This window comes from Theobroma umbraticum, unplaced genomic scaffold (assembly GCF_002168275.2).
Source record: "Theobroma umbraticum cultivar Fairchild unplaced genomic scaffold, ASM216827v3 scaffold_147.0, whole genome shotgun sequence".
NCBI lineage: Eukaryota > Viridiplantae > Streptophyta > Magnoliopsida > Malvales > Malvaceae > Theobroma > Theobroma umbraticum.
This window is the reverse complement of record NW_018397259.1, coordinates 5,899,513-5,925,374: the sequence shown is the minus strand read 5'-3', so window position 1 is coordinate 5,925,374 and position 25,862 is coordinate 5,899,513. Positions and strand designations below refer to the sequence as shown.

The window sequence follows — 25,862 nt, the reverse complement described above, 5'->3', positions numbered from 1 at the left end:
TGGTAAATTGCTTTTATTAGGCCATACATTGCTTACTCAGTTCAAACATTAGCTTAATTCATGGACAAGTCAAGCCACTACCATTTGTAGGCGGTTTATAGAATTTTGAGATACATTAAGGTAGCCCCAAGATAGGGAATTTTTTTATCTTCTAATTCCTCATTGTAACTGCCATTTGCTACTTCAATACAACACAATAATTTTCCCAATCTTGCAATCTTCTTCTTCATCCTCAAAATCTTACATTCTCTAGGGATAAAACTTTGGTATTAAACTAAATTTCTAATTCCCCTCCCCTCCCCACGGCTTCTCCTCCCTCTCTACCGCTAGTCTCTCCCATTCCTTTCTCTCACACTCACCAAATATTTTGACCAAAAGACCCCACATGTCCTCCAATCAAGTGTGGCCACCAAGTTCATCTATGCTTCAACTTAACCCAACATGTCCTCCAATCAAGTGTTGCCACCAAGTTCATCTATACTTTAACTTAAATACTATATTATAAGATATATGTTAGCCCAAGTTGGGCAATGATATTATTGTCGAAAATTACCATGGAAAAATTGTGATTTGAAAGTTATGATGGAAAAATTGTAATTTCGATGAGAATGTTTGACTTTGTCTACCTTAAAAGTGTTTTATATAAAAGAATCTAAAACCAAGTTTCACATTCAAAAAGGCCACAAATTTTATACCTCCAAAGCAAAAGGCAGCTTGAGACCACATGAGCACATTCAAGGCAATAGTATCAATCATTTTATATCATTTCTCCTTCTTTATTTTGTTAAAAAGAAAAAAAGAAATAATGTGATGTGAAGTGTAGACCCATCCACTTTGGCTAATTATGCTTTTTCACATGGAATACTTTTTCCCTGTCAACACCGGAAGGAGAAAGGGAATTAGGAGAAAGGGAAAGAAGCTCCTTCAAAGTCATGATCCCATTATCTAAGCAATATCCTTGGATGGGACTCACTTGGATATTGCTATTAACAACATATGAAGGGATAACATCCCACCATTTATTCAATGTTTCTAACCCCTATTCTGTGCTTCATTTCCTTCTTAATTTAATTACAAATTATTATCTTATGCATCAACAATCAAACTTATAAACTTTACAACTATATTTATGTTAGGAAACTTTAATAATGAGCCTTAAATTCATGGCACCTTATTGGTGCTGAGATTCATTACACCCATGAAACCACACACAAAAAGTAGGTTTTCCCCTTTTTCTTTGAACCCGCAATTAATGATATAAAATAAATGTTGTCACCAAATTCTATAATTGAAAAAAAAAATAAACAAGTTAATTTTGTATACAAAAGGAAAAAGGGTTCTTATGCCTATATTCACATTATTTTTTTTAATTTTACAAATAAATTTAAATTATAACAACATGATGTATTTTGACTAATTTAAGAAAAAACAACTCATTTATCTCGATTTTTTTTTCATTCGCATGCTTAATGAGAAACCATTTAATTAATTCTTAGAATTTTATATAAAATAAATAAAAATTTTGTTTTTATTTCCTCACATTGAAATCAAAGACTTTGGTCGCCCCCCATTGTGTAATTCTAAAGTTAAACTGTCATTTTCACACACCCTTTCTCACTCTAATGGCACCAATAAATAAATAAATAAATAAATAATCCAACGACCGTCATTTGACTTTGTTAACAGCCTCCGTAACAAAATCCAATTTTCTTTGCATCTAGAAACTACCCACTTTTTTTTTTTTTTAATTCCGATTTACGTTTTTTAATTTATGAATTCCACACTCCCTATAAGAACCCCACACTTTTCTTCATTCCTTCAGCGGGGATCTCCATCTGTCTAATTCCAACGAACTCAGACCATAAGAAATTGAATCCAACACAGGTAAAAAGAGAAACTTCGTTTTTTTTTTTTCTAGATTCTTGTTTGGATCCGAGATTATTGGAAAAGTTTCTTTCTTACTGAATCTTGTAAAAGCTATATGAATCTTTGTTAGTTTTCAGTTATGTTTTCTTGGTTGCCAAACGGAGTTTTTACTTAAAAGGCTGTTTAGGAATAGTTTAATGCCAAACGTTGGAGGTAGAACCTGCTAATGAAGTTTAATCTTGACATGTTATTCTTTTCGGGGTGTGTCAATTACTTTTTTGAGATAGATAGTTATTTGTAGTATTGTTGTTGCTGTTTTGGATTCAATTTTCATATTAGTTTGTGGTTTTTTAATATTAAGGCCGGGAACTTTCTGTTCGCCCTCCGGTATGGATGGGAATAGGAAAGGGAGTATGCAAACTTTCTTGTGTAGTTTGAAGTGAAATTATTATTGGTAGGGAATTGAATTTGGAAGGATGTGCTTGGAATGAGGGAGAAAGAATAGTAGTAGCATAAACTTTATCCTTGTGAATCCCTTTTCCCCCTCTTTTATTGGCCCTTTTGTTTTTTTCAAGCCTAGTATTAAGCAGTCGCTCATTTGTATCCATTGAAGTTGAGCGTTATGTTAGTCTAAGTTCAACAAACTTCTTAGAAATATTTTATTCTCAAACTAATAAGAGGAGACTTGGAGCTACCACTTTTGCCAGTGAGAAGTTGGCTTCTCAGTAAGGATCCTAAATTCCAAACTGAATTCTTAGGTTATTAGCAGTTCAATGCAATTACAATATAATCTAAATTGTAATGGCTGGGAGTTAGGATTCTACAAGACCTTTATGATTAACTCTCTTTTTTATTTTTGTAAATGTAACTCATATATAATTTTCTTTTTTGGTCTCTCTCGTTTCTGTTTGTGAGGTTTGACTCCACATACTTGCCACCATTGCCACTACTTTACCACTCTAGTCATCGCACAAGGACAAATTCTTCTTGCTTGAAAATTGTGTTGTATTGCCAGAACTCATTGTATGGTCATCTCACCTTTTGGTTGAGATCCTTCCTAGGACTGCATATAGGATGGTTGCTCATAGGTAATTTTTTTTCCTACTATTGAAATTAATTTTTAATTGAACTCCTACTTAGAAATGGAAAAAAGAGCAGAAAATTGTTATTTGCTCATGAAGTATCAGTTTCCGGTGTATTGGATGTTTTTTGACTTTGGTCTCCTTATACAAGAATTGTGTCCCCATAACCTTACCTTGGATTGAACTCCAGCTATATCTTTATTTCATGTTAATTGTCCAACAGCTTTGCAAGTGGTACTTGTATCATGCAAGAATTTTGTTATCTTCTGGACGATAAAATATGGAACATGAGAATAAAATGAGGTACAATGTGAGATTTTGTTAGTGATAATGGAAAATGTTAGCTCTTGTGCAATCAGAGGCTGTCTTGAAGAGGACCTGGACTGACAATGTGATGTCTTCTAGTGAGCATTCCATGCATGGGGTTAACAATAATGGGGTTCAAGCACAGAGCTCTGATTTTTTAAACAGGTAGTTCACCAACCAGGTCCAAATTGTTTCATTTAGATATCCTTTGACAAGCTTTCTATATAAACTATTATAGATTGAGTTATTAATTTCAAGGGAATATTGCCTTGATTAGCAGGCATGGCTCTGAAACACATCTTGCTCCAAGTAAATTAAAAGATAGAAGTTTTGATTTCCCAGACCTAGAGGCTAAGGTACTGGAATTTCTGTGCATTTTTTGGTGGATTTTATTATACATTCATGGTGAGGCTTTGTGTGGTTTCCTCACATAAGTTTATGTAGGAACTTCATTTGCGAACTAGTGCACAGAAAGAGGAGATTCAGCATCTTCGTGAACAAATTGCCGTAGCCTGTGTGAAGGTTTAACATTTCTAAAGGCTGTTGCTTGCATGTAGATTAGTTTCCATTTCCTTTTGCAGACAAATGCTTCCAACTAATTTTGTGGTTATTTTACCTCTAACATTTCTGATTGACATACAAAGAAATGCATTGATCTGTATGGTCTCAGGAATTGCAGCTGCTGAATGAGAAATGTGCACTGGAGAGGAAATTCTCTGACTTGCGGATGGTTTGTTATATTTTCCACCTTTGACTTTTTCTCTGCATTAGCTATTTGTATTGTTAAAACGGATTGACAAGTGCACTCATTTCTCTTGAACTGATGTAACATCATTCTGAGTGGCAGGCAATTGACGAGAAGCAGAATGAAGCCATCACTTCTGCCTCAAATGAATTGGCTCGTAGAAAAGGTGACCTTGAAGAAAATTTAAAGCTGGCACATGATTTAAAGGTGAGAAATAGCATCTATTTCTGAAAATAAGATATGTTTCCCTTGATAATATTTGACATGTTTGCCATAACTATGTCATGTTAAACTGCTAATGCCATTATCCTGTAAATCAATATAAGATTGTGGACATTACTACTGTGTATATGTATGATAATTTGTACTTTAGAGTTAGAATACAGTGAACTGAATATGCTTGGTAACATTTGGTGTCTAACTTGTAACTGGCCTCAAGGCCCCATTATAGTAGCCATGAAAACTCAATGAAATAAAAAATGTTTACTCCCTCTAGACTTGGCAATATACTTGATTTTTCAATTGGAATAGTTTCAATGCTACACTTTAACTTACAAGAGTCCATAAGATGAAGAAAATTATAAACTTTCTCTTTTATCAGCCCTTAGTTTGCTCTTTAATCTTGAGTAAAAATGTAAAAGACAAACTTAAGAATGGTGTCAGATTCCCCTTCTAACATCTAAGTAGACACATAATTGCATGGTATAAGACAAATATATTGGGTTCAAATCGTGGGTAAAATTTTCAGGTAAAAGTCAAGGACATTTAAAAAAATAACTTAAGAACATGATATACTTGGAATAGTTGTATGTGAAATTGCTAATTTTCTTTCCACCAAAGCACAAGAGCTTGAAAATGAAGTGGTTTGACAAGCGGAGGGCTGCATCTCTTAACAACCATTCAATTCTCCTGCCACTACAGATGATACTTGGGTTGCTTCTGATAATCTCACTCAAAGCATATTAGTTGACTCTTTTCTCCTAGAATTTTTAGAGCTTTATTCATTTTGTTATTATGGCTATATGGTCTCTTTCTCATTTATACATTAGTTTCTCGTTGAACACTAGTAAATGAACAATATCTTGAAGTATGTAACATGGATGCCGAATTTGAGTTAAGAAGCTTTATCATCCCTGGATCTTCTACCTCAGAGGTGAAGCTAGGATCTTGGCTGAAGGTGCGCAATTCCATCAATAAATTATGGGAGTTGATTTGACAAATCCTAAAAATAGCTAATGTATAGATACTGAAATGAGAGCTAGTGATTCTGACAGCTTAGAGAAGGAAAATATTACGTATTATAAAGATATGAATCCTTTAACAAAATTTTACTTTATCTCATAAAGAAAAAATAAATATTACAAAATTCTTGTCTCATTGTATATTATTCATTTTAGTTTCCTGTTTTTCTTTGAATGTGTCTGGAGTTCACAGAGTACTAGTTGTTCATACCTTTTTTATGTGTAAGTATTTTCTGTATGACAGTTTCCTTTCTGTTTTTTGCCTGTTAACACTGTATCTTGTGGTTTGCTTAAATTTAAGAAAATTCTTTACTGAAATAATGTTGAAGTTTTTTTTCTGAAGGTTTCTTTCCAGAATCGGATTCCTCCAAAACAGATATTAATCCCTTAAAGTCAGAATTCAATAAAAAGCTATCCACATAAATTTCATTGACACTTTTAGAACAAAAGGAATTTGTTAATAATTATTCCTGGAAATTAAATACAAGCAGGCCCTTTATCTAAATAATGTAGGATTTATGTGGAGAAAAGGGTAGCTTTTTTCTCATTATTTTTTGATAATTAATTCTTTTAACATATTGAGATAATACATGTTGTTCTTTTTGTCTTAAAAAATTGTATCAGTTTTTAGGGTCGACTGTTTGGCATATCCCCTAGAGCCATCTTGTCTGTTACTCTGTTTATTATCTTAAAGTTAAGATATGTAGAATTTTGAGGAGGGGCAAATCTTTCTGCTGTCAAGGCATTGAACAACATAGTCTGAAGCAGGAGGTTGTTTGGGGGGTGGGAAACCTTCTAATGGTCTCCTTTGCAATTGCCCATTTTCATTTCTATTCTACTGCTTAGAAGGAAATAGAAAAAATGGAGGACAGGTTACAGTTCCCACTGGAATGAGCCAAATTTACTGTTGCCATTCCCATATACAGCTTATGTTACAAGAAAGTTTCCAGTCCCAGTTGGTTCATCTTATACCTGGTAAAATGCATGGAAAACTATTGGTGAAAAAGAGTAGTTATTGTTGATGCAGTGCTATTTCACTTTGCTGACTGTTTGCTCACTCACACCATGCATCCAAGGGGCATGCAAGTCAAAGAATCTTCTTAATTCATTTATATGAGATTTGACTCCAAGCCAACTGTTGCTTGCTAAATTACTAAGATATTGGCTTTAAAGATTTTCTCAATTTAGCAAGGAAATCATGCAAGTGCACATGGTCGTCAACAAGTAATATAATGATAAGTGGAGTTCGTTGATCCCTCAAGGAGTTGGTTTACTACTTGTTGCTAATTACTAAAATTATAACAAGCTAAGTTTTATTCAAGCACTAAAAAAAACAATTTGTTGAAATTAAATAAAGTTTAATCTAAAAATCTAAATTAATCTAAGAATTACAAACTGAGATTATGGTGAGGAAACAATGTAATTAAAGCCTAGGACTATGATTTCAGCAATTGTTTTGTTGGGATACAAGATCAATTAACTACCTACTTTTTATGGGGACTAATGTTAGTCTAGGTTCCTTAAGCATGCATAATACTCCGTCGAGTCATCACACAATTGCCTAGCTTCATTAACTATCTATATGTGTACAGAAAATTAATTACAGCTGAGTTAATTAAGTTTAGATACTATATTTGACTATGTATGATTAATGGGTATATGTCTATCCTATTAATTAATCTCCCACTTAATTTCTTAATATTGAAGGAGCATACACTGCTCAAATTTAGGTCTATTTAGACTATCTTTGTCGAGCATCATCTACAACCTCATACTCAACTTGTTGGTGATCAAGCAACAAATGAGGCAATAAGCACAAATTTGAATGAACATTGATATTTCCATAAAAAGCAAGTAAAAATCAATCCAAAATATTCAAACTACACAATAGCATCTCCCATAATCTTAGATTAGGAGTTATAGCTCAACATATTCAAAAGACAAATACGCATCTCAGCAAAATGAAACATTTTTTACAACAAGAGCTAGAGAGAGAAAATCAAATCTAGTGTGAGAAAGTCTCTAGGGTAGGTTTTTGATCCTTCAAAGCTCTTGATTCCTCTTCCTTTTCCCCTTTTTGGTTCCCGCCTCCTTTTGCCCAAAATGGTATCTGATTCCCCCTTTTCTCAGCTCGAAAACACGTATTTATACCCTCTACTTTCAGCCCTAGCTAAGAAACCTGTGCAGAAATGTTCATTAAATGACGTGTTCTCTCTGCAGTGAGAAACTTGCTGATTTAGATTGTTGGAAATCTCGCTGCAGTGAGAAACTTTCTGACTTGGAGCTGTAAATCACATCTTTCTCGCTGCTGTGAGAAACCTTCTGACTTGGATAGTGCAGTCTGCTGCAGTCTTTTCTCTTCAGATGCATTTTTTACAATGATCCCTTCCAAACTGGGTGAAATGCTGAAAAACAAAGTCGTAGCCCTTCCTCTCGACTTTCCAACGATCCAAGAATCACTTTGATTGGACTTCTGTAGCTTGCGTTGCGCTCAAAACATCGCAGCATGTTCAGAGACCTTTTTAAGCCCACCTGCACCATCCTTTGCATTTAGGTTCCCAGTCCTTGTACCTCCTTCAATATCAGAGGATTAAATAATTAGAGGCTGAAATTAGGAATTTTAACAAGAATTTAAGCTAAAATTTGCATAAATAAAAAAATATTACCACATAAATTAAACTACTACTAAAAAGCATAAAAATTGGCTTTGAGTTACTTAAAAACTAGAGGACTTAGCTCAATTCAAGATCCAAAGATGCATAAGATAACTCTATATAATAGAGTTATCACCAGCTGGGTGATTTTATATTTTTCTTAAATGTGTAAAAGGTTTTAGTACCATATGTACGGAGGAAATCTTGGAAGACACTAGATATTTAAATTGATTTTGTCATTTTTCTTAGTGCCAAGTGATATTCTTAATTATTTAGTATGCTGTTGTATGGGTGTGTGTATCCTGCAATGTTCCTTGCTCGTTCCCTTTATCCCTTTGCTTATAAACTACAGTTGTTAAGGGCATTGCTTTTCCTCAGGTTGCAGAGGATGAGAGATATATCTTCATGTCGTCCATGCTCGGGCTGTTGGCTGAATATGGTATTTTGCCCCCTGTTGTAAGTGCGTCTGCCATTACCAACAGTGTGAAGGTATGAACTTGATAGCATGCAGGTTCTATTTGTTTGACAAATGGGCAGGGGGGATTTTGGCGAGTGGGTTACAGTAACACTGATTTATGCATAAATACTATTTTTGTAATTTTTCCAGTCCATTGAGGACTTTTTTTGTTCCATAACACCATTCAGAACTGTGCTTTATTCAGCAGCTTGTGTTCTACTGACAAATTAAACTGTCTTATGCATATTTGCAGCACCTACATGATCAGTTACAGTGGAAGATCAGAACCTCACATGTAAGTGTGCCGCTCAAATACCATATATTTACAGAAGGGAAACTTCATTTAGAAAATAGCAATGGCCAAAATGAAAGGACCTGGGCAGACAAATTTAAAGTTGTGGATGGTAAACCAATAATATTACTTGTGGCCATAGTCTTACAGTCTTATTTAGTTAGATTGGCAGAATTCCAGTTGTAGTTGGATGCCAACTTCCACTGGTAAATATATTCTTTAACTGTATGTTCCCCATCCGCACCAGTGGTGGAACATAAGAAGAATGTTTTATAAAATGAAATCATACTACGGGGATCATACTTTTAAGTGTTAATTCCGCCATTGTCAAATTTTAAAGCATGGTACAGAAGTAGTTCGGATAACTGAGCCTTCTCAAATGGTTTGTCTTCAAGAACTTACATGATTTGTACTTTATGCCAAAACAATACATGCCAAGGAGAATAAAAGGCTGTTGATGCATAATGGATTTCCTTTTTTGATTGAAGAAGATTCTCTTTGAATGGCACATCCAAGGATCATGCTTTCTGCTTGGAATAACATTTTGTATCTGTTTAAGAATATACAATATCAAATAACTTGGACTATGAAATTCAAGTTTTGTTTGACAATAGGCTAGCTTTTTGTGTTGATCTAAATTTAACTATGAAATTCAAGTAAGCGTAAATTTAACTCTTGTCCATTTACATGGACTAAATCAAATATTTAGTTATTTTTTTAAATTCAACTTTCACTTGAAGGGCACTTACCAGGAACACAAGGTTCTCTTACATGTATTCATTAGGCCAATTTGTTTTTCTTTTTATTGTCCTTCACTCTGTAGTCTTGAATACCAGTAGTCCACTGCTTTGCATGCACATGTAAATGCAGATGCATGGGATTTGTTGATGTGGCTACATGCGGATGTATGTTTGTATGCAGGCATCAGCTCTTTACATGATTATATGTTTCTTACATCAAAATTTTGCTTTAATGAGGCATTCCATTTTACTATTTTAACCTTAAGTCAACTTATAAGATCAAGGTGTTTCTTTTTGCAGTGAGTTTAACCTGTGTCAAGATTATTTTGAAGTCATTATTTTGGAACTATGATAGACTCAAATATTTATTTATATCACAGGATAGAATTAGAGAGTTGACAGGTATAGCGGGCACTCATACTGGAGGCAGATCTCATGAAAATGATAGCCCTATTTCTGGCATTTTGAACAATCAAATTCCTCATAGATCCACGGTACTATTTGCATGTAATCTACTAGTTTCCATCTTTTCCTGTTGCTTGTTTATCATATCAACTTGCATTCTCTTTCTATTGCATTCCTTTCCACTTTGTATTAAGTAGTCCTTTATTTGTCTCTCTAACTCTCTCAGGCTAGTCATGGCTTTTCTTCTAATAACCACTACACAGATGAGCAGCATCTTATGCCACCTGACAATATGCTGAGATATATGCCTGATAATGATCACACTGCAAAAAATTTAATGTTTAATGATCAAGGACAACAACAGTTGAGCAATGGCAATTCACAGGAGTTCTTGTTCAGTTCTGACAGGTTTGCATCATTCATCTAGTCTTGTTGTAGCTGTTCTTCTTTTCTTTATCACATTATTAACTGGCAGTTTGTGAAGATTCTTGAGATGTGATGAAACATATCTCTGGGTTTTCTTTTGGGCACAATTCTGCCACTATATTTTCCTTGCTACAAGGGTTATAAATTGCAAGAGATATAATCCAATAGTTTTCCCTATTATTAAAATTGGTGATATATGATAATGATGAGCACATTTTCTCCAAAACCCTGAATTCTTGTAGTGAACATATTTTTGTACATTGTTTTTCTTGCACATAGCTGTGGTGGGTTAATGGAATCCTCTTCGATCTGCACTTCTATATTTTTGACCCTATCTCCTTTGCGTTTTTTCATTTTTATGCCCTGAGATGAACATCATTGATATTGCTGTATGAAATTGGTCTTGAAATTTGATTGCAATGGGAAATGTATCCCACATGTCGATATTTTCTTCCTTATTCAAATGCAGTTTAAATTTTTTATGATGATTATTTTATTTGTTATCAAAGGAAGTTGATGTATATAATACAGTGTGACTTGTTCATTTAGTGCTAAAACATTGCTTTGATTTGATAGTAATAGGATCAAATTTTATCATGGTTCTATTTCATTCTTAGCCGTTAATCATATTCTTACAGAGGTGGTGCTGGCCCTAATCCTGATAGTGCATTTGATAAAGGTGCTGTAAGAACTGGAGCAGAGGATATGACCAACAATATCTTTTCTCATCATGATGAGATGGACTCCTATGGTTCTGAAGGTGATTTTGTTTTTTGAATAGCCTGAAGGTGATTGATATTTAATGTGTGAAATAAGTTTATGATATTTAATAGTAGCTAATATAACTTATTGGAATTCAGAAGGCCCTGGCATTGAGGGGTTTCAGATAATTGGTGATGCTACACCAGGAGGAAAGCTTTTAGGATGTGGATATCCTGTACGAGGGACTACACTTTGTATGTTTCAGGTGAAATTTCTTGGATCGTATTGATATTGACATTGTTATTTGTGAAGTTTTCCTTTTAAACATATGGACTAATCTTCCATATGTTAACAATGTTTGTTGCACTGTAGTGGGTTCGTCATCTTCAGGATGGCACTAGGCAGTACATTGAGGGTAAGCATAGAATGACTGTTGACCTTCTTTTAGTGTTCATTGTGTCGGTCTTTTTTATAACTTACTTTTTGCTGAAAAAATTTTTATTCAGGAGCTACAAATCCAGAATATGTGGTTACAGCTGATGATGTTGATAAACTGATTGCTGTTGAGTGCATACCGATGGATGACCAAGGCCATCAGGTATATACATGTAACAGTCATTGTTTATGTCATTCCAATAAGTTTCCCTGCAGCGAAAGCTTATGCATACTGTTTTCATTGGTACGAAGAACTCACTCAGGCAATCTGTTATCAGATAGAATCTGATTGATTTTTCTAAAGATCACCAAAATCTGATATGAAAACAGTATTTCGTATAAGTTACTGATAGCTTTTAGCATACTAGTCTTGCATTGCACTTAGACTTGATAAGGATTTGAGTAGTATACTGCATGTGATTTGAAATTGTTCAGTATGATGGTAGATACTTTGTGCTTGCTGTGGCTGCATTTTCACTTCCCTTGTAAATAATGTCCCTTTTCAGTGGAAACAGAGTATTCCACACTAATAATGCATAAAATTCTCTTGCAACTTGCTTCAACTAAGCAAATTTTAGTTGAGAACAATATTGTCTCCTGGATTTATACTTTTGTTAAATTGTTTACTGTTGTCAGGGGGAACTAGTGAGGCTTTTTGCTAATGATCAGAACAAAATAAAATGTGGTAAGTGCATGTGAGCGGATTTGTCAGAACTTATGGTCATTGCAACTTAACTAGAAGTAATATTGAGTGTATTTCATTCATTTTCTTTTATTCTTTGTGTGTGATAAATTTATTTATTTGTGTTGTTTGGCAAGCCTTAAGTCATCTGTTTGAATGATACAGGATCATAATTTTGTTGTCATATGCTTGAATTTCAGCATTATAAGTCTTTGCTACTTTGAAAATGTGATTTAAAATTTGGAATTCATCTTTCCCACACCTTTAACAAAGGTTTGAACTTGTTCATTGATGGTACTTTTCTCTCTCCCTCTTTCTGTACATGCATATTCTCTATACAATATTGTAGGTCTTCCATGATCAAGATTCCTCTATTATATATTGGATATATTGGATATGTTCCTTTCATTTCCCATGATGCTATTAGGTTTTGAATTTCCACAGAGTCTTGGTCAGACCATTGTCTTTTTGTTGCCTAGTAATTAACATTTAAGGTAAAATACTCCCACATCCCTAGTTTTAATCGAAATTCCAAGCGGGTCTATTAGTTTTCGAAATGGACACTCTGCCCTAAATGTGTAAATACCGTTAACAGAGATTATGAAAGGACTAAAATGCCTATTTTTCTTTATTAATTTAAAAAATTATTATTATATTTTTTTGAAAAAAAATAATAGGGAGCATCGATCCAAGAGAGGGGAGCACCGATCGGTGCTCTCCTATTTTTTTTAAATTAAGAAAAATTATATAATAGTAATTTTTAAAATTAATAAAGGGTAAAATTATCATTTTAATATTGCCATGTCACCAAACTAACGGACATATAAACGGTTGACTACGGCTAGACCTATGTGTCCAGTGGAAGATATTTTTTTAGGGCGGAGTGTCCATTTCCAAAACTAGTGGACCCGTTTGGCATTTCGATTAAAACTTAAGGGGTGGGGGCATTTTACCCTAACATTTAATGTAAATTAAATTTTGCAACAGATCACTTGGTTTCCTTTCCTGTATTAGTAATAGAAAATTCTGTTTGTGATTCCTTTATGCATATGAAAAGAATGTTTTGTTTGAATGGTTGTGAATATAGTGTATGCTCATATATGTCGATACATCTATATATAGCATGTTCTTTTCTTTTATGTGGCATTACTTTTATTATTTCCATAGATTTCTAATGAGTTGCTTTGCAGACCCAGAAATGCAAAATGAGATTGACACGTACATTTCTAGAGGCCAAGCAGCATTTAGTGTTCTGTTACTGGTAGGTGTAATGATTGTTCTTCCAAAGTTATATAGAATTTTATTCTCCTCGATGGTCACTTCTCTCTTTATATATTTTTAATAACTATACCTTATAGTATCTAGTTTATGGGAAAAGCTGTGCTTGGTGAATTCAAATAAATGGGTTGGCCGTTGGTTGACCAGTTTTGCTGCTTTGTCAATCTAAGAGGAGAGAATTATGGTCAATTCATACTTTAAATCCCTGGAAAATTGAGATTCATTGCAATGATCCGATGGAGGCAATATCATAAAAGTTCATTTAGCGCCAAGCCCTCATCCATCTCAGTCATTCATGAGTTGCACGCTTCTGAAACCACTACCCCTAAGAACAGAAAGAGTATCAAGGCAAGAAGTTGGAAAAAATTGTTTTAAGTAGCCTTGTACATGCTTTTTGGAGAAGGAAGAGATGAACCTCACAAGAAAATGATGGTCAATGCTGACTGCTGATTGCTTGTGTGGTCCAGTTGAAAAGCAAAGGAGGTCTTTGTACTTTGCTGACCAACAGTTCAGGTAGAATCCTTGTTTACTTGGGAAGTTAATGATGCTGAGATGAAAATTTAAGTTGAACAAGGTATACCACTTTGGAAACATCTAGTACAGTGGGTTAGTATTTTGCATAGTTAGTGTGCTGCCAACACTGGCAGTTAGCGGTTCATGTAATGGATTGGGGGCCCAAGTTAGCAAAATATCTGTTACATTATGATCTAGAAGGTTTATCGAACACAACATATCTCTACTTTGTTAATGAAATTGATGCCTTATAAGATTATGAAATCATGTACTGCTGCATCAATATGTGGCTGAAGTGAACAACTTGTTGATATCTAAGTTTGTGTACCATTCAAAGGAACAATTATTCGAGGAATGGACAGTATCATCACCCGTTAGAACAGAAACTGTTATTCTTGTCCATCACAAGGGTGTTTTATAGAATGTTAAAGCAATGATGTTCGTCCTATATACACATGTAACCAGTGGTAATTTGGCATCCTTTCTTTTTGTTAAACGCTGCCTTTTCCCTTCTTTGTTATCTTCTGAAACCAGAAAGGTGCTATTGAATTGAGTCTAGGATCTGATAAAATAATCTTATGCTGTCTCTACCACCCTAAAAACATGGGAGAATTTGTAAGTGACATGATATGATGTTCTATATTATTGTGAAAGTAAATCTTCTATGTAGTTTTGCTTTAAATTTTAAGGTTTCCAGTTTTCAGGCTTTGCTCATAAATTAGAATGGAGTAGTTCTAATGAAACTAGAACAGAACCTGTAATTGCAGGTCACCTACTTCTCAAAAAATAAGACCTTTTAAAAACTGTCTCCATCCCATGTTATGATGATCATTATCTTCTACTTATTTTGGAGCACCACAAATAAGTCAAAGTTGCTATCTGCATTCTGGAGAATCTTGCTTAAGTAGATCTCTGTGCAACTTCATGTATGTCACACAGGGTGGCAATTTCTAATGCCATCTGGAACATGGCATGATATTTTTAAGGGAGAATTTGTTCTAAATAGTGCTTGACTTTAGTAGGTTTTGTTTTTTTTTGGCCGAAGACTTCAGTAGGTTTAGGGATGTAGTTTTGACATGGAATTGGTTGGTTTAGAGATCCATTTTTCAAGTTCTCAAATTGTTGCCTAAATAAAAAGTCTAGTGAAAGTAATCTTATGACTGTTGCCAATTAGAAGACAAAAGAAAAAAAAAAACTTTTCTGTTTATAGATGATGATTTCTTGTACAAATAATACTACTTAACTTTTCATACCTAGTCTACGAAATGATTTCAGATCAAAAAAGGTTAACAAGTAGCAACTTGAAATGCAGTGAGAAGTGTTTTTCTATTTCTAGTGCCTTGGCTCTTTGCTATTCATCTAATCCTACTTGATTCCAGGAGTTATATGCTGTTTTGGTGACCGATATGAGAGAACAAAAGTCGATTCCCTGTTCTTGGGTGTTGTGGGTGGGTAGGATGGTTGAGAAGGGTGTTTTTTTTTTATCTCGAATGGTAAGGTATAGGAGAAGCATGTTGATAAATGGTTTTGATAAATTTATGAATAAATGTTGACCGGGCACCTTAAAGGAAATGTTTGTTGGCAAATTGTTAACTTTTGTGTTTATGTATCTATTTTTGTGTGGAACAGAGCTACCGAGAGAATAAATATCACCATATTATCCCTGTCTTTTCTCAACAGATGGATTCTTCTGAGAATTGGGAGCCAGCAACTCTGACTTTGAGACGGTCAAGTTACCAAATCAAGATCAATAGCACAGAATATGTGGAAATTTCTGAGAAATATTCAAAGGAATTATCGGTATCCTTTTTAAATTCTCTTTTTTTTTTTTTGTTTGAAGGTTGTATCAAATGCTTTTTAAATTCAAGTTCACTGTGTTCAAAAGTTAGACATTTTTTAATTTATTATTTCATCTTATTCATAAATAGTTTGTTACTAAGGTTTAGGTGACCTGAGTAGAATTCATATTTTTATTTCTTGCATGCATCAATTCTGTGCTACTCATGTAAGTCTACTTCTCTGACCATGGTCTATATGCTGTAAGTTAATATTATATGGACTCTATAATTTACTTTTATATCAGGCAGACGTAAAAGATTTTATTGATTAGGTATATTCCACTTCCTATGATTTCTTAGTGGCAACATAATTACCACTGACATCATTTATGCCATAGGCTATCATGAAATTATCATTACTCTGAAAGAGTTAATACAAATAATTTTTGAGTCTGAATTATAGCCTGTATGATAATGCATAATCAATGGGAATGCGGGAACTTCACCTTTTCAAACAATATAGGGCAAAAAAGAATTTAAGTTAGAAAACTGGGGAGGGTGTCTTATAATTTGCTGTAAGCGTATATCATATGGGAATTTTGGACTACACACAGTTGGCTATTCTATGCCTTTCATACATAGCCTTGAAAGCTGTATATTTTGCACGGTTATGTAAAAAATGAATATGAAATTTGTGCCAGATTGGTTGACTTTTGGACATAACATATACGTGCATTTTTAACTTTTGTGATGTTGCAGATTAAAGTACCTAGTGGGCTCTCAACACAATTTGTTTTGACATGTTTTGATGGGTCTTCGCGTCCCTTTAGCACATATAGTGTTCGGTAATATATTGCTTTAATGCTTGATATTCTTCTTCTTTAAAATTAATCCTGTCAGTTTTTTATATTTCCTATTTAATTGTTGTTATATTGTGCTTATCACTAAGCATGTTCATAAGACTAATATTGACTTTGCCTCATATTTATTCCTGATTTTGCTAACATAAAATTGTGCAAAAGAACAATATTACTAAATAGAGTTGGATTATATGTGATAGAAACTGTTTGGTTTCAACTCAAGAGCTCTAGCTTCATATTAAAAGATAAACCGGGGGAATGGGGAGAGAGAGAGAGGGGGGCGGGGGCGGGGGCAGGAGGGAAGGTGTTGCTGATGGAATTTCTTTTCCGGAGTGTGTAGATAAACCCACCAATTTAAAATGATGATAAAGTCTATCTTTTGCCATGTGGTATACTTGTGCTGTTTAATACAAATTCAATTAGTGTGCAAGGTTTGGGTGTCTAATGCTATTATTTTTGTTTTTTTATTGTAAAATTTTAATTTGCATAATTTATGTATAAAAAATAAAAAAGTATTATAATTAGACTAACTTATTTTGTTTAACATAATTTTTTCTAATACAACAGTATTCATGTTTTTTATAGAATGCGGGATACTCTTGTTTTGACAATGAGATTGTTCCAGAGCAAGGTACCTTTCTCATCAAAATTTGCTTTAGAGTGTTCCAAATCTATGCATATGGTTTTTGTTGTAGTGGCAGTGGAGATGCTGGTAGTTGTTTCTAGAGAGAACCTACATTGTATACTTTTGAACAATTGAAATCTCTAGCTCATCTTAGTCAACAAATTTAATTTCTGTTGCAAGGATATCAATAAGTCATCTTATACATGATTATATTACCACATAGAACACTTCACTTCTATAGGGTAAGAATGCAAAAATTGAATTAGTGGAGATAAATAATGAGAAGATAATAGAAACAATGGTTATTGATTATCATAGGTTAACTACCCCTGTAAAGGTGGAATTTTAGTCCAATTTCAAGTGCAGTCTTATGTCGTCTTTTGATTTTTCACTTAAAAAACAAGAGGAACAAATGAATGAGTCATGTCTTTGTACTTGATATTTCAACAAATCATGAAATGAATGGAACCATAACGAATGCTATCAATACAATGTGATTGTGGAGTAGCTATCAGGACGAGGTTAAGATTTTGGAGGATCAAACAAGTTTGTGCTCTGTCATAGTTATCAGGATGAATTGATGAAGTGAGAATCATATTTAGACATCCAAAGGATAATAAAATACGATGATGCTTATATGCCAGTTTTATCTGTAATTGGACATAAAGGAAAATCCCAATAGATTGGATACCAATACAAGTAGGAGAAGATGTATTAATCATGCTCTTCTTTGCAGTAATATATTGTTAGAATTTTAGGGGAAACTAGTATTATTTGTTCAATGCCTGTGCATGTACTTATTTTTAACCCCTTTTTTATTTTATTATATATATGTTTTTGGAGCAGGCCTTGGATGACAAGAGAAAAGGAAGAGCATAGGCCTTACTTATTGAGTATAGCTTTAACCTTAATAGTGAATATTCAATATTTTTTTAAGAAATTGAGAGGAAAATAAACACATCAATGTCTGTATCTTTTAGTTTTGAACAATAATGAAAGAACATTTCTGTAATCTTCTTCCTCAGTTGTATTTTAAATTATATTACTTAATCCATCACATCTATCTATTGTTAGTTCCATATAATTATAAAACTATTTTAGCCCTTGTTCATAAAAACTCTGGACTTGGCTGCACCAGAAGATGGATATGCAGAGCAGCTGCTATTGAAGCTGAATGCCCAATTTCCTCAAGAGGTACTATCTCAGTTGAACAAGTTTGCAAGCTTTATCAGCTTTGTTGTGGATTAATCAACGAGATGCTATCTATAATAATGCTGAAGTATTATGGATAGGATAATCTTTGCCCAAACCCAAATCCTATCATGGGTAGGGCAATGTAACCCATCGAAAGTCAACCCAAAGAGGGTTGCACTTTTTGCAACACCAATCTAAGTTGGGAGGTGGGACTGCCATGTGACTGCATATGGGTCATGAAGTCTTGGACTAATTTTATTTGCCTAGCGTGTGCACGGTATGCACAGCTTTTCTCGGACTCTCCCTTAATCCCTGTTTTTATGTACGGATTATAGATAATGGATTCTGTTAATGAGTTCTTGTCAAATATAATCAAGGCATGCAAATGGAATGCCACGACAAGGACTAGTCAAGATAGGAAAGAGGTATGGCACCAAATAACATGCACATCATCATAAGATTCAGGAGTAATGGTCCTTTGAATGGGATTAGGAATCGCCATGTCAAACGGGAGTTGTTAAGATGGATGCCAAAACCCCACCACTCTTGTTGCCATTTTCTCTGGCTTGAAAACACCTGCCGCCAATCTAGTTTATCTTCTTATTAGCCACCATCCATCTACCAAAATGGCCTGACCTACTTTTATGCAATATATTTACACCCATAGGGGATCTTTCCATGTCAGACGACTCACATGATAGCACGTGACTATACTTAGCACATATTTTGGGAAACGTGGCGAAATACCGTTGGTTGTGCTGGTTTGGTGGTAATGTGATATGGTCGTACAGGGATATATAAAAGAGTCCACTCACCTACGCTTTACCAACCAATATTGACAAGCTTAGACGATACTCAAGGCAATTGATTCAACGAGGCTCTGTGATCCAAGAAAAGCACAGCTATTAAGTAAACAACCCATCAATCCCCATTGAAAAATAATTAAATACGAAAACCCAAAAAGGCAAAAAAAAACACTAAAAATGAAAAGACTCAAAGCCAAAGCCATGAGAATAAAGTGGAAGATAAGGAGATGGACACATCAACTTCCCATTTCCTCTACTTTCCTTCCCTTCCCCTCTAAGCCCCCCTCCACCTCTGTCTTTCTCTTTCCATTCTTTTTTATTTTCTTTTTTCTTCTTTTAAATACAAACTTAACATAAAACAAACTTGTTCCAGAGACTGAATATGAGTTCTTCAGCTAGCACCCCAAATCCTTGGACACCCTATGATACTTTTAAAGATTGCTCACAAGGACTTTGTAGCATATATTGCCCGCAATGGTGTTATCTTATTTTCCCACCTCCTCCTCCTTTTAGCATTAATGACGATGATGATGATTCTGGAACAGATTTCTCACCTCTGATTATAGCAGTTATTGGCATCCTGGCAAGTGTATTTATCTTGGTAAGTTACTATACTATCATCTCCAAGTATTGTAGACGGCGTAGGCAGGATCATACAAGGTTACAGTTGAATGAAAGCAGGGATGAATTGAATCATGATGGTTGGCAAGCTGGTTCAGAAGGGTTAGATGAAGGTCTGATAAAGTCTATAACAGTTTGTAAGTATAAGAAAGGTGATGGTTTGATTGAAGGAACAGATTGTTCGGTTTGTTTAAGTGAGTTTCAAGAAGATGAAAATTTGAGACTGTTGCCAAAGTGTAACCATGCTTTTCATGTCCCTTGTATTGATGCTTGGTTAAAGTCTCACTCTAGTTGTCCCCTTTGCCGTGCCAATATTGCATCCACCAATTCTTTGCCTATTCAAGAGGCGGCGGCGGCGGCTGCCACAATCCAGGAAGCTCCCCGGAATGTTAGTACTGTATCTGCATTTGAATACCAGCAAAGAAATGATGCGATTTCAGTGATCCAGGATTTGGAAACGGGTGTTAGAGAAGAGGCTGTCATTACCCTTGTTGTTAGTGATGATGTTTGGGATATGGGGAATGTGAAAGAAAGTAGCGGCATGATAGGAATTGGACAGGATGGGAATGGAATCCAACCATTGAGAAGGTCGGTTTCAATGAGTTCTTCTCTTTGTCAAGGCCAAGTTTTCTCTGTTGCTGATATATTACGCATTAGTGAAGAAGATGAGGATCTCCAAACGGAACATCATTTCCAATCATCATTGGGAATTGGATCCTCAAAACAATTTGATGGAGAATATTGCAAGTCAAATTGCAGAAATGGGGTTCTCAATCTGGTCAGAAGTCCTCTAGCAATGAAGAGATCCATTTCCACAGGAAGATTTAGGTTCTCAAGGTATGAAAAGGATAGAAATTCTATCCTCCCCAATTGAAAACTCAATTTTTCTGTGCATAAAAACCAGGTTTTCAATTTTTTATTCCTCTGTAACATATTAGACACACCACAGTAGAGATCTCAGATATATAAATATGGACTGATCAGATTCTTACATTTGCAGAATCCATATCCTTACAAGGTGTCCTATCCTAGATTTCTCTCTGTAGATTTGTTTTTCTTCCGAAATCTTGTGGCCTAAACTCCACTTCACTCTATTCTGCATGATTGAATGAAGGATCTTGAATATAACCAGTTGCAATTGTTAAAATTATTTCTTCAATCCAACCTCCAGGTAGAACTGATTTGCAGAAATGGAGAATGGAAACAGTTAAACATTGCGGAAGTTCTTTTCATTGATATATGAAAAGTGCTTACAATGCTTTTGTTTTATTTTTATGTGTTCATGAATGTTGTAAAAATGTGATGTAGTGTTGGCAAATCCTAATCTATGCCAGCTAGTTAAAGTGAAAAGAAAAGGAGGCCTGGTGACAGCTTTCCCTTTAAGTACAGAACATAATGATAAGTAACAGAATTCACATATATCAGCATCTACATATCAGGAAAATTTCTTTTTCTTTAGGAAAAAAAGGGGTAAGTTAAAGGTAGGAGACAACCATTGAATGTTGCAATAATGAAGGAAACTTTGCTAGCTGTTCCTTCCCAAGTTAATCATAATAAAAATTTGGCAACGTTTTCTGCAATGATATCCATTGAGTGATTTTCATACAAGGGAAGAGCTCCATAATTGGAAGAATCAGCAAAGAAATTGTGTTGCCTGTTCTGTATCAAGTATGAGTCAGACTTTTCTGTTTCTTTCATCCATTTTTGGGAAATGATTTAGTTTGCCCACCTTCCCTGTAAATATAGTATTACAGCTCAAAACTAAGATATGATAATTAAATCCTAGTTAGCCTTTGTGCTTAGCCTAGACAAATGGCAATGAGCCCGATCCTTTGATTTGGGGGCTTGGTTTCATGTGTACTTAGCTTAAAAGCAATGCTAGCAAAACCCCTGATCTGACTTCTAAGTTTTGTATAAATAAACAAGACATGGTGACTTGTTTAGGAACAAAAGAAACGTTTGGAAGGAAGTTGGAAAGTAGAACTGACTTTGCAATTGAGAATTATTGGAACTAACATGATTGTGATAGAATTTGATTAGATATGAAATGAAGGCAGGACAGGTGAACTGCCAATAGAGCACAGAGAAACAAGAAAAAATTCAGTACTGTGTTGTTTGTCATGATACAGGGATTTTAAATTCTCCCTTTAAGCTTGGATTCAATCACTCTGACAAAGCCATTGTACCTGCCAAAGCTTTCTCGTAATTGATATTGGGCCCTTTTTCTCATAACTCAGTAATATAAGTTATTCCCCTTACTGGTCAAAAATATAGTAGGCCCCATTTTTTATTTGTTCAAAATTGTTACGTGCTTTCTATAACTTAGAGACTCTAATTGAATTATGACATTTGTCACTCAATTGCACATTGAATTGTAACAGTATTAAAATAGACTACTTTTATATATAGTTATTATATATTATGATTTTTTTTCTAAAATATTTATTTTTTACTATAAAAAACCCATTTTAATATTTTCTCTATATTAGAATCAATATATATATATATATTGTTAGATAAATATTTATCTCTTCGTGTAGGTTGTCAAAGAAAAATATACTTAATGGGACAAATCAAACAAAATTTTTGCAATTCCGGCTACTTTGTATTATTTTTCGGTTGATTATTTTTCAGTAAATTTTTAATTGCTATTTATATATAAAATTTATAATTCATAATTGAATCTTGCATATATTATATATAAATATAATGACAGATAATACTGAAAAGTAAAAAAAAATAAAAACCAGAGGGGATTAATTAATGTCCTATTTCTATCTATATGACCTAATATAATGAAAGCTGCACTTACTTTTTTTTATTTGTTTTGTGTTTTTGGGTATCTTTTCTTTTTGTCATCATTTTTATTTTTCTTTTCAAAGGGAAATGATTAGAGGTGCATGAGTCCACTTTGGTTATAATTGGAGCTTTAGGAGAAATAATAATGAAATGTATAGTGAACACCCCTTCCTACATATAATGAATATTCTTTTACTTTTAATTTTCCATGAAAGTGATAGATTCAGCCACCCAATCAATTTTGTTTACAAACAGTATCTCTTTGGCTCTTTCTTTGGGTTTTCAGTAAGTTTGAAGCTCCTCCTCCTGTCTCTATTATGGATTCTTTCCTTTCTGTTTTTTTTTTCTTCTTTATATTACAATAAGTGGCTTGCTTGCTACCTCACCATCACTTTAAGACAAAAGTCATTTCCTAATAGAAAAATTCCCCAATTTCTATATTCAAAATTTATTTTTCATGAATTTTTTTTAACATGGAATATATATTGGAATTTAAGGTTTGTAAGGGTGTTGTAGAGGGCATCTAGTTTCCTTCTTGATAGAGGAAGCTGCCATTGGTTGTGACTTGTGACCATTTAATTGATGAATTTTGTGTTGGAAATTGATAGATAAAAGGATTTTAATTAATTTTTATTTATCTTCTTACTTAATTTAAGGCTATTAAAATTTATACAATCATTTTAAAATGAAGTAGTGGATATCTGGATATCTTGAATTTGTGTTAGGTTTAATGGATTTTGGGTTTTTGAAAAAGAAAAAGTAATTTTGGATTTCTGAATAAGAGGAAATCCTTTTGGGCCTTGGGAGTTCGGATGGATAAAAGGAATTTCAAGAAAAAAAAATCTTTTTTTTGTCTAAATATTTTTTAAAGATTATAATTTATAGTAATTTAAGAAAAAAAATTACACCCTTCATTTTAAATTTGAGTATTTTTCAAAAGCTATAATTTACAATGATATAAGAAACCTAATTCCCCAACTAGCTATCTCATTAAACCTTATCAATCCTTTTACCTATATACCTTCCCCTTACATTTCCAATTTCTTGTGAAACAATGAAAACTAATATAATAATTGGTCAAAAAGGAAAAAAAATCTTCCAAATAATTAAGAAATCTACATCATCAGGAATCTAATTATTTTTTTTTTCAAAAACAAATTTATTAACCTCCCCAATTAGCATGCCAGTACAAATCTCTAGCTTAAGCGGTACGAGACTTTTAATGGCATAAATTACCTGATTCGAACAAAAAAAGTCTGTACAATTATCAGTTGATCATTAAACTTTTTTAAAATTTTTGTTTAGATCATCAAATTTTGAAAAATTATGTTTTTGTCACCAATGTTTATCAAAATTAATATTTTGAAAAATCGTGTTTTTGTCACTAATCGTGTTTATTGCACTATAAATCCACTCACCTCTAGTACCACCCCGGTGTTGATGTACAGATTTTAATCATGTTATAAACCACTACCTTTCAAAAAAAAAATCCACTGACCTCTTGGATCACATTTCACCAGCAAATTAAAAAAAAAAAGAAATTCAAGTAAATATTAGCATACAAGCATATTAGACTTTCCTTTCCTTTATCCCCATGGCAATGGCATCCGAATCCTTCAATCACATGCACCATTGTGGCTGGCGGAGACAACAACAGATGTTGCTGAGTGCTTTCCATATTTGACAAGTGTGGAAGGTGGCATTGAGGCAATAGAGAAGGCCATTTCCGAAAACAAGTTTAATGATGTTGGACCTGCTTGTTGCAAGGTTTTCATTGAGCCTGGTGGTGACAATCGCTGGCCTATTATTTTCCTAGACAACCTTGCGTGTTCCTTTTCAACTTAAACCCATCTGCGGACTTGTGACCAAAATTGATGTCGCAGCAGCGCCTTTTTGAGCTTCAGAGAAAATCTTCGTCGTTGAATGTTTGATGATAAGCTACCAAACGTCCAACATTAGCTGTTTTATCAAGGTGATCATGTAGCTATTTATCCATCTGTAATGGTGTCGTGGGTTTGGAAATCCTAGGTTCGAGTCTAAGTGTTCCTAATTGTAGTTGTAAGATAAAAAAGTTCAGATTTCTCTCCATGTCAAATAGGAATTCAAATGTCTCTAATTCCAAGATTTAACTGCCACTTTCCCATTAAGGACTTCAACCTTTTGGGGAGCATGTCCCAACCATGACAATTTCCAGACATTGCTCCAAGGCCAATATTCACCCTGGAGCGTTTTGATGAAGGAAGAGGATGAGTAGGAGCCGCAGGTAGTCCTCTTCTTCCATTGCTTTGAGAACCTGCTGTGTCTCTCTTCCATAAAATATAACTCTCCACATTCTTCAATTCGTGTTCGTGTCTATAGCTTAATCTTTGTGTTTTACTAGTATCAAGTGCTTTGTTCACTATTTAGCTAACCAATTCTTCTTGCCAGGCATGTTTGGCTCTTCCAAAATTAAGGCCAGTACATGACAAGCACTTTTCTTTATGGAAAAACACTTGGCTGGGTTTTTTGTATTGTGATCCTTCATTAACTTATAAATTTTATCTTTCGGAAAAAGAAAAAAAATGGGTCTATAATCAGCAAAAGAACTTTAGCTAAACTGATCACAAAACTTTATACTCTTGACCTAGCAAGATCCTGTTAGATAGTTTATTAATGTTGAATTTATTATATTAAATCTGTAAGTAATTGGGTAGATCCTCTAATAAAAGGTTTACCAAAGGATTGGTAAGTAGTACTACAAAAAGAATGGGTTTAAAACTTTTATTAGATACCGATAGTGGGAATCCAACTTTTAATTAATAACCTCTAATTACAGAGTTTAATGGGTAAAAACAATTTATTGTTATGTGTCTATAATGCACTATTAGAATCCAATTCTCAAAATTTTGTTTGAAACTAGTGTAGTCCATTGCTAATAGAGGTTAAGTTTATACTCTTAATGGAATTTGAATATTATATTATGAAAAAAAAAATGTCTAGGCCAATGCTGACATCAATAAAAACTCCACTCACATAAACATAAAAAGTGATGTCGCTTTAACAAGAAGAATTTGGAATTATGACGCTAAAAGTGAACGACCATTTACAGAAATATAAATGAATGATATGAGCGATGTATTTTCAATTCTAATGCTAGAAGTCGAGGTTCCATCTGTGAATACTATTTACTTCATTAGGATTCTAAGATGCATTCGCTAATTGATGGTTCAAATCAAAAGATACCTTTTTGTATGTCTAATATTCATTTGTTTGAAAAGCAAGAATAAATATATATTATATATATAGAAAACAAACAACCTTTCAAACTAGTGGAGGATTGATAGATAGTTTCTTAATATTGGACTTATTAATGAAA

General features: G+C 33.9%; 2 protein-coding genes across 14 annotated transcripts; both read left to right on the top strand.

The window, feature by feature from the left end:
* The first annotated feature begins 1,675 nt into the window (after nucleotides 1-1,675).
* Nucleotides 1,676-18,099, top strand: LOC110414647 (uncharacterized). 12 transcript variants are annotated; one of them, XM_021425951.2, is made up of 22 exons: nucleotides 1,676-1,884; nucleotides 2,782-2,954; nucleotides 3,172-3,251; nucleotides 3,354-3,419; nucleotides 3,532-3,610; nucleotides 3,699-3,776; nucleotides 3,925-3,984; nucleotides 4,102-4,206; nucleotides 8,273-8,383; nucleotides 8,605-8,646; nucleotides 9,764-9,877; nucleotides 10,015-10,196; nucleotides 10,853-10,974; nucleotides 11,075-11,181; nucleotides 11,289-11,331; nucleotides 11,423-11,514; nucleotides 11,988-12,036; nucleotides 13,224-13,294; nucleotides 15,505-15,624; nucleotides 16,362-16,447; nucleotides 17,048-17,093; nucleotides 17,934-18,099. In XM_021425951.2, the coding sequence occupies exons 3-22, from the start codon at nucleotides 3,229-3,231 to the stop codon at nucleotides 17,964-17,966; spliced, it is 1,629 nt and encodes a 542-aa protein (XP_021281626.1). In that variant the 5' UTR covers nucleotides 1,676-1,884; nucleotides 2,782-2,954; nucleotides 3,172-3,228; the 3' UTR covers nucleotides 17,967-18,099. The 12 variants fall into 12 exon arrangements, with proteins under 12 accessions (XP_021281626.1, XP_021281625.1, XP_021281624.1 ...); XM_021425950.2 differs by lacking the exon at nucleotides 2,782-2,954; XM_021425952.2 differs by lacking the exon at nucleotides 2,782-2,954 and having other exon boundaries at nucleotides 1,677-1,884; nucleotides 3,535-3,610.
* A 1,174-nt stretch (nucleotides 18,100-19,273) lies between these two features.
* On the top strand, nucleotides 19,274-21,061 carry LOC110415308 (RING-H2 finger protein ATL52-like). 2 transcript variants are annotated; one of them, XM_021426918.1, is made up of 2 exons: nucleotides 19,274-20,545; nucleotides 20,709-21,061. In XM_021426918.1, exons 1-2 carry the CDS (start codon nucleotides 19,470-19,472, stop codon nucleotides 20,752-20,754), a joined length of 1,122 nt encoding a protein of 373 aa, XP_021282593.1. In that variant the 5' UTR covers nucleotides 19,274-19,469; the 3' UTR covers nucleotides 20,755-21,061. The 2 variants fall into 2 exon arrangements, with proteins under 2 accessions (XP_021282593.1, XP_089639508.1); XM_089783382.1 differs by having other exon boundaries at nucleotides 19,274-21,061.
* Nucleotides 21,062-25,862: the final 4,801 nt, after the last annotated feature.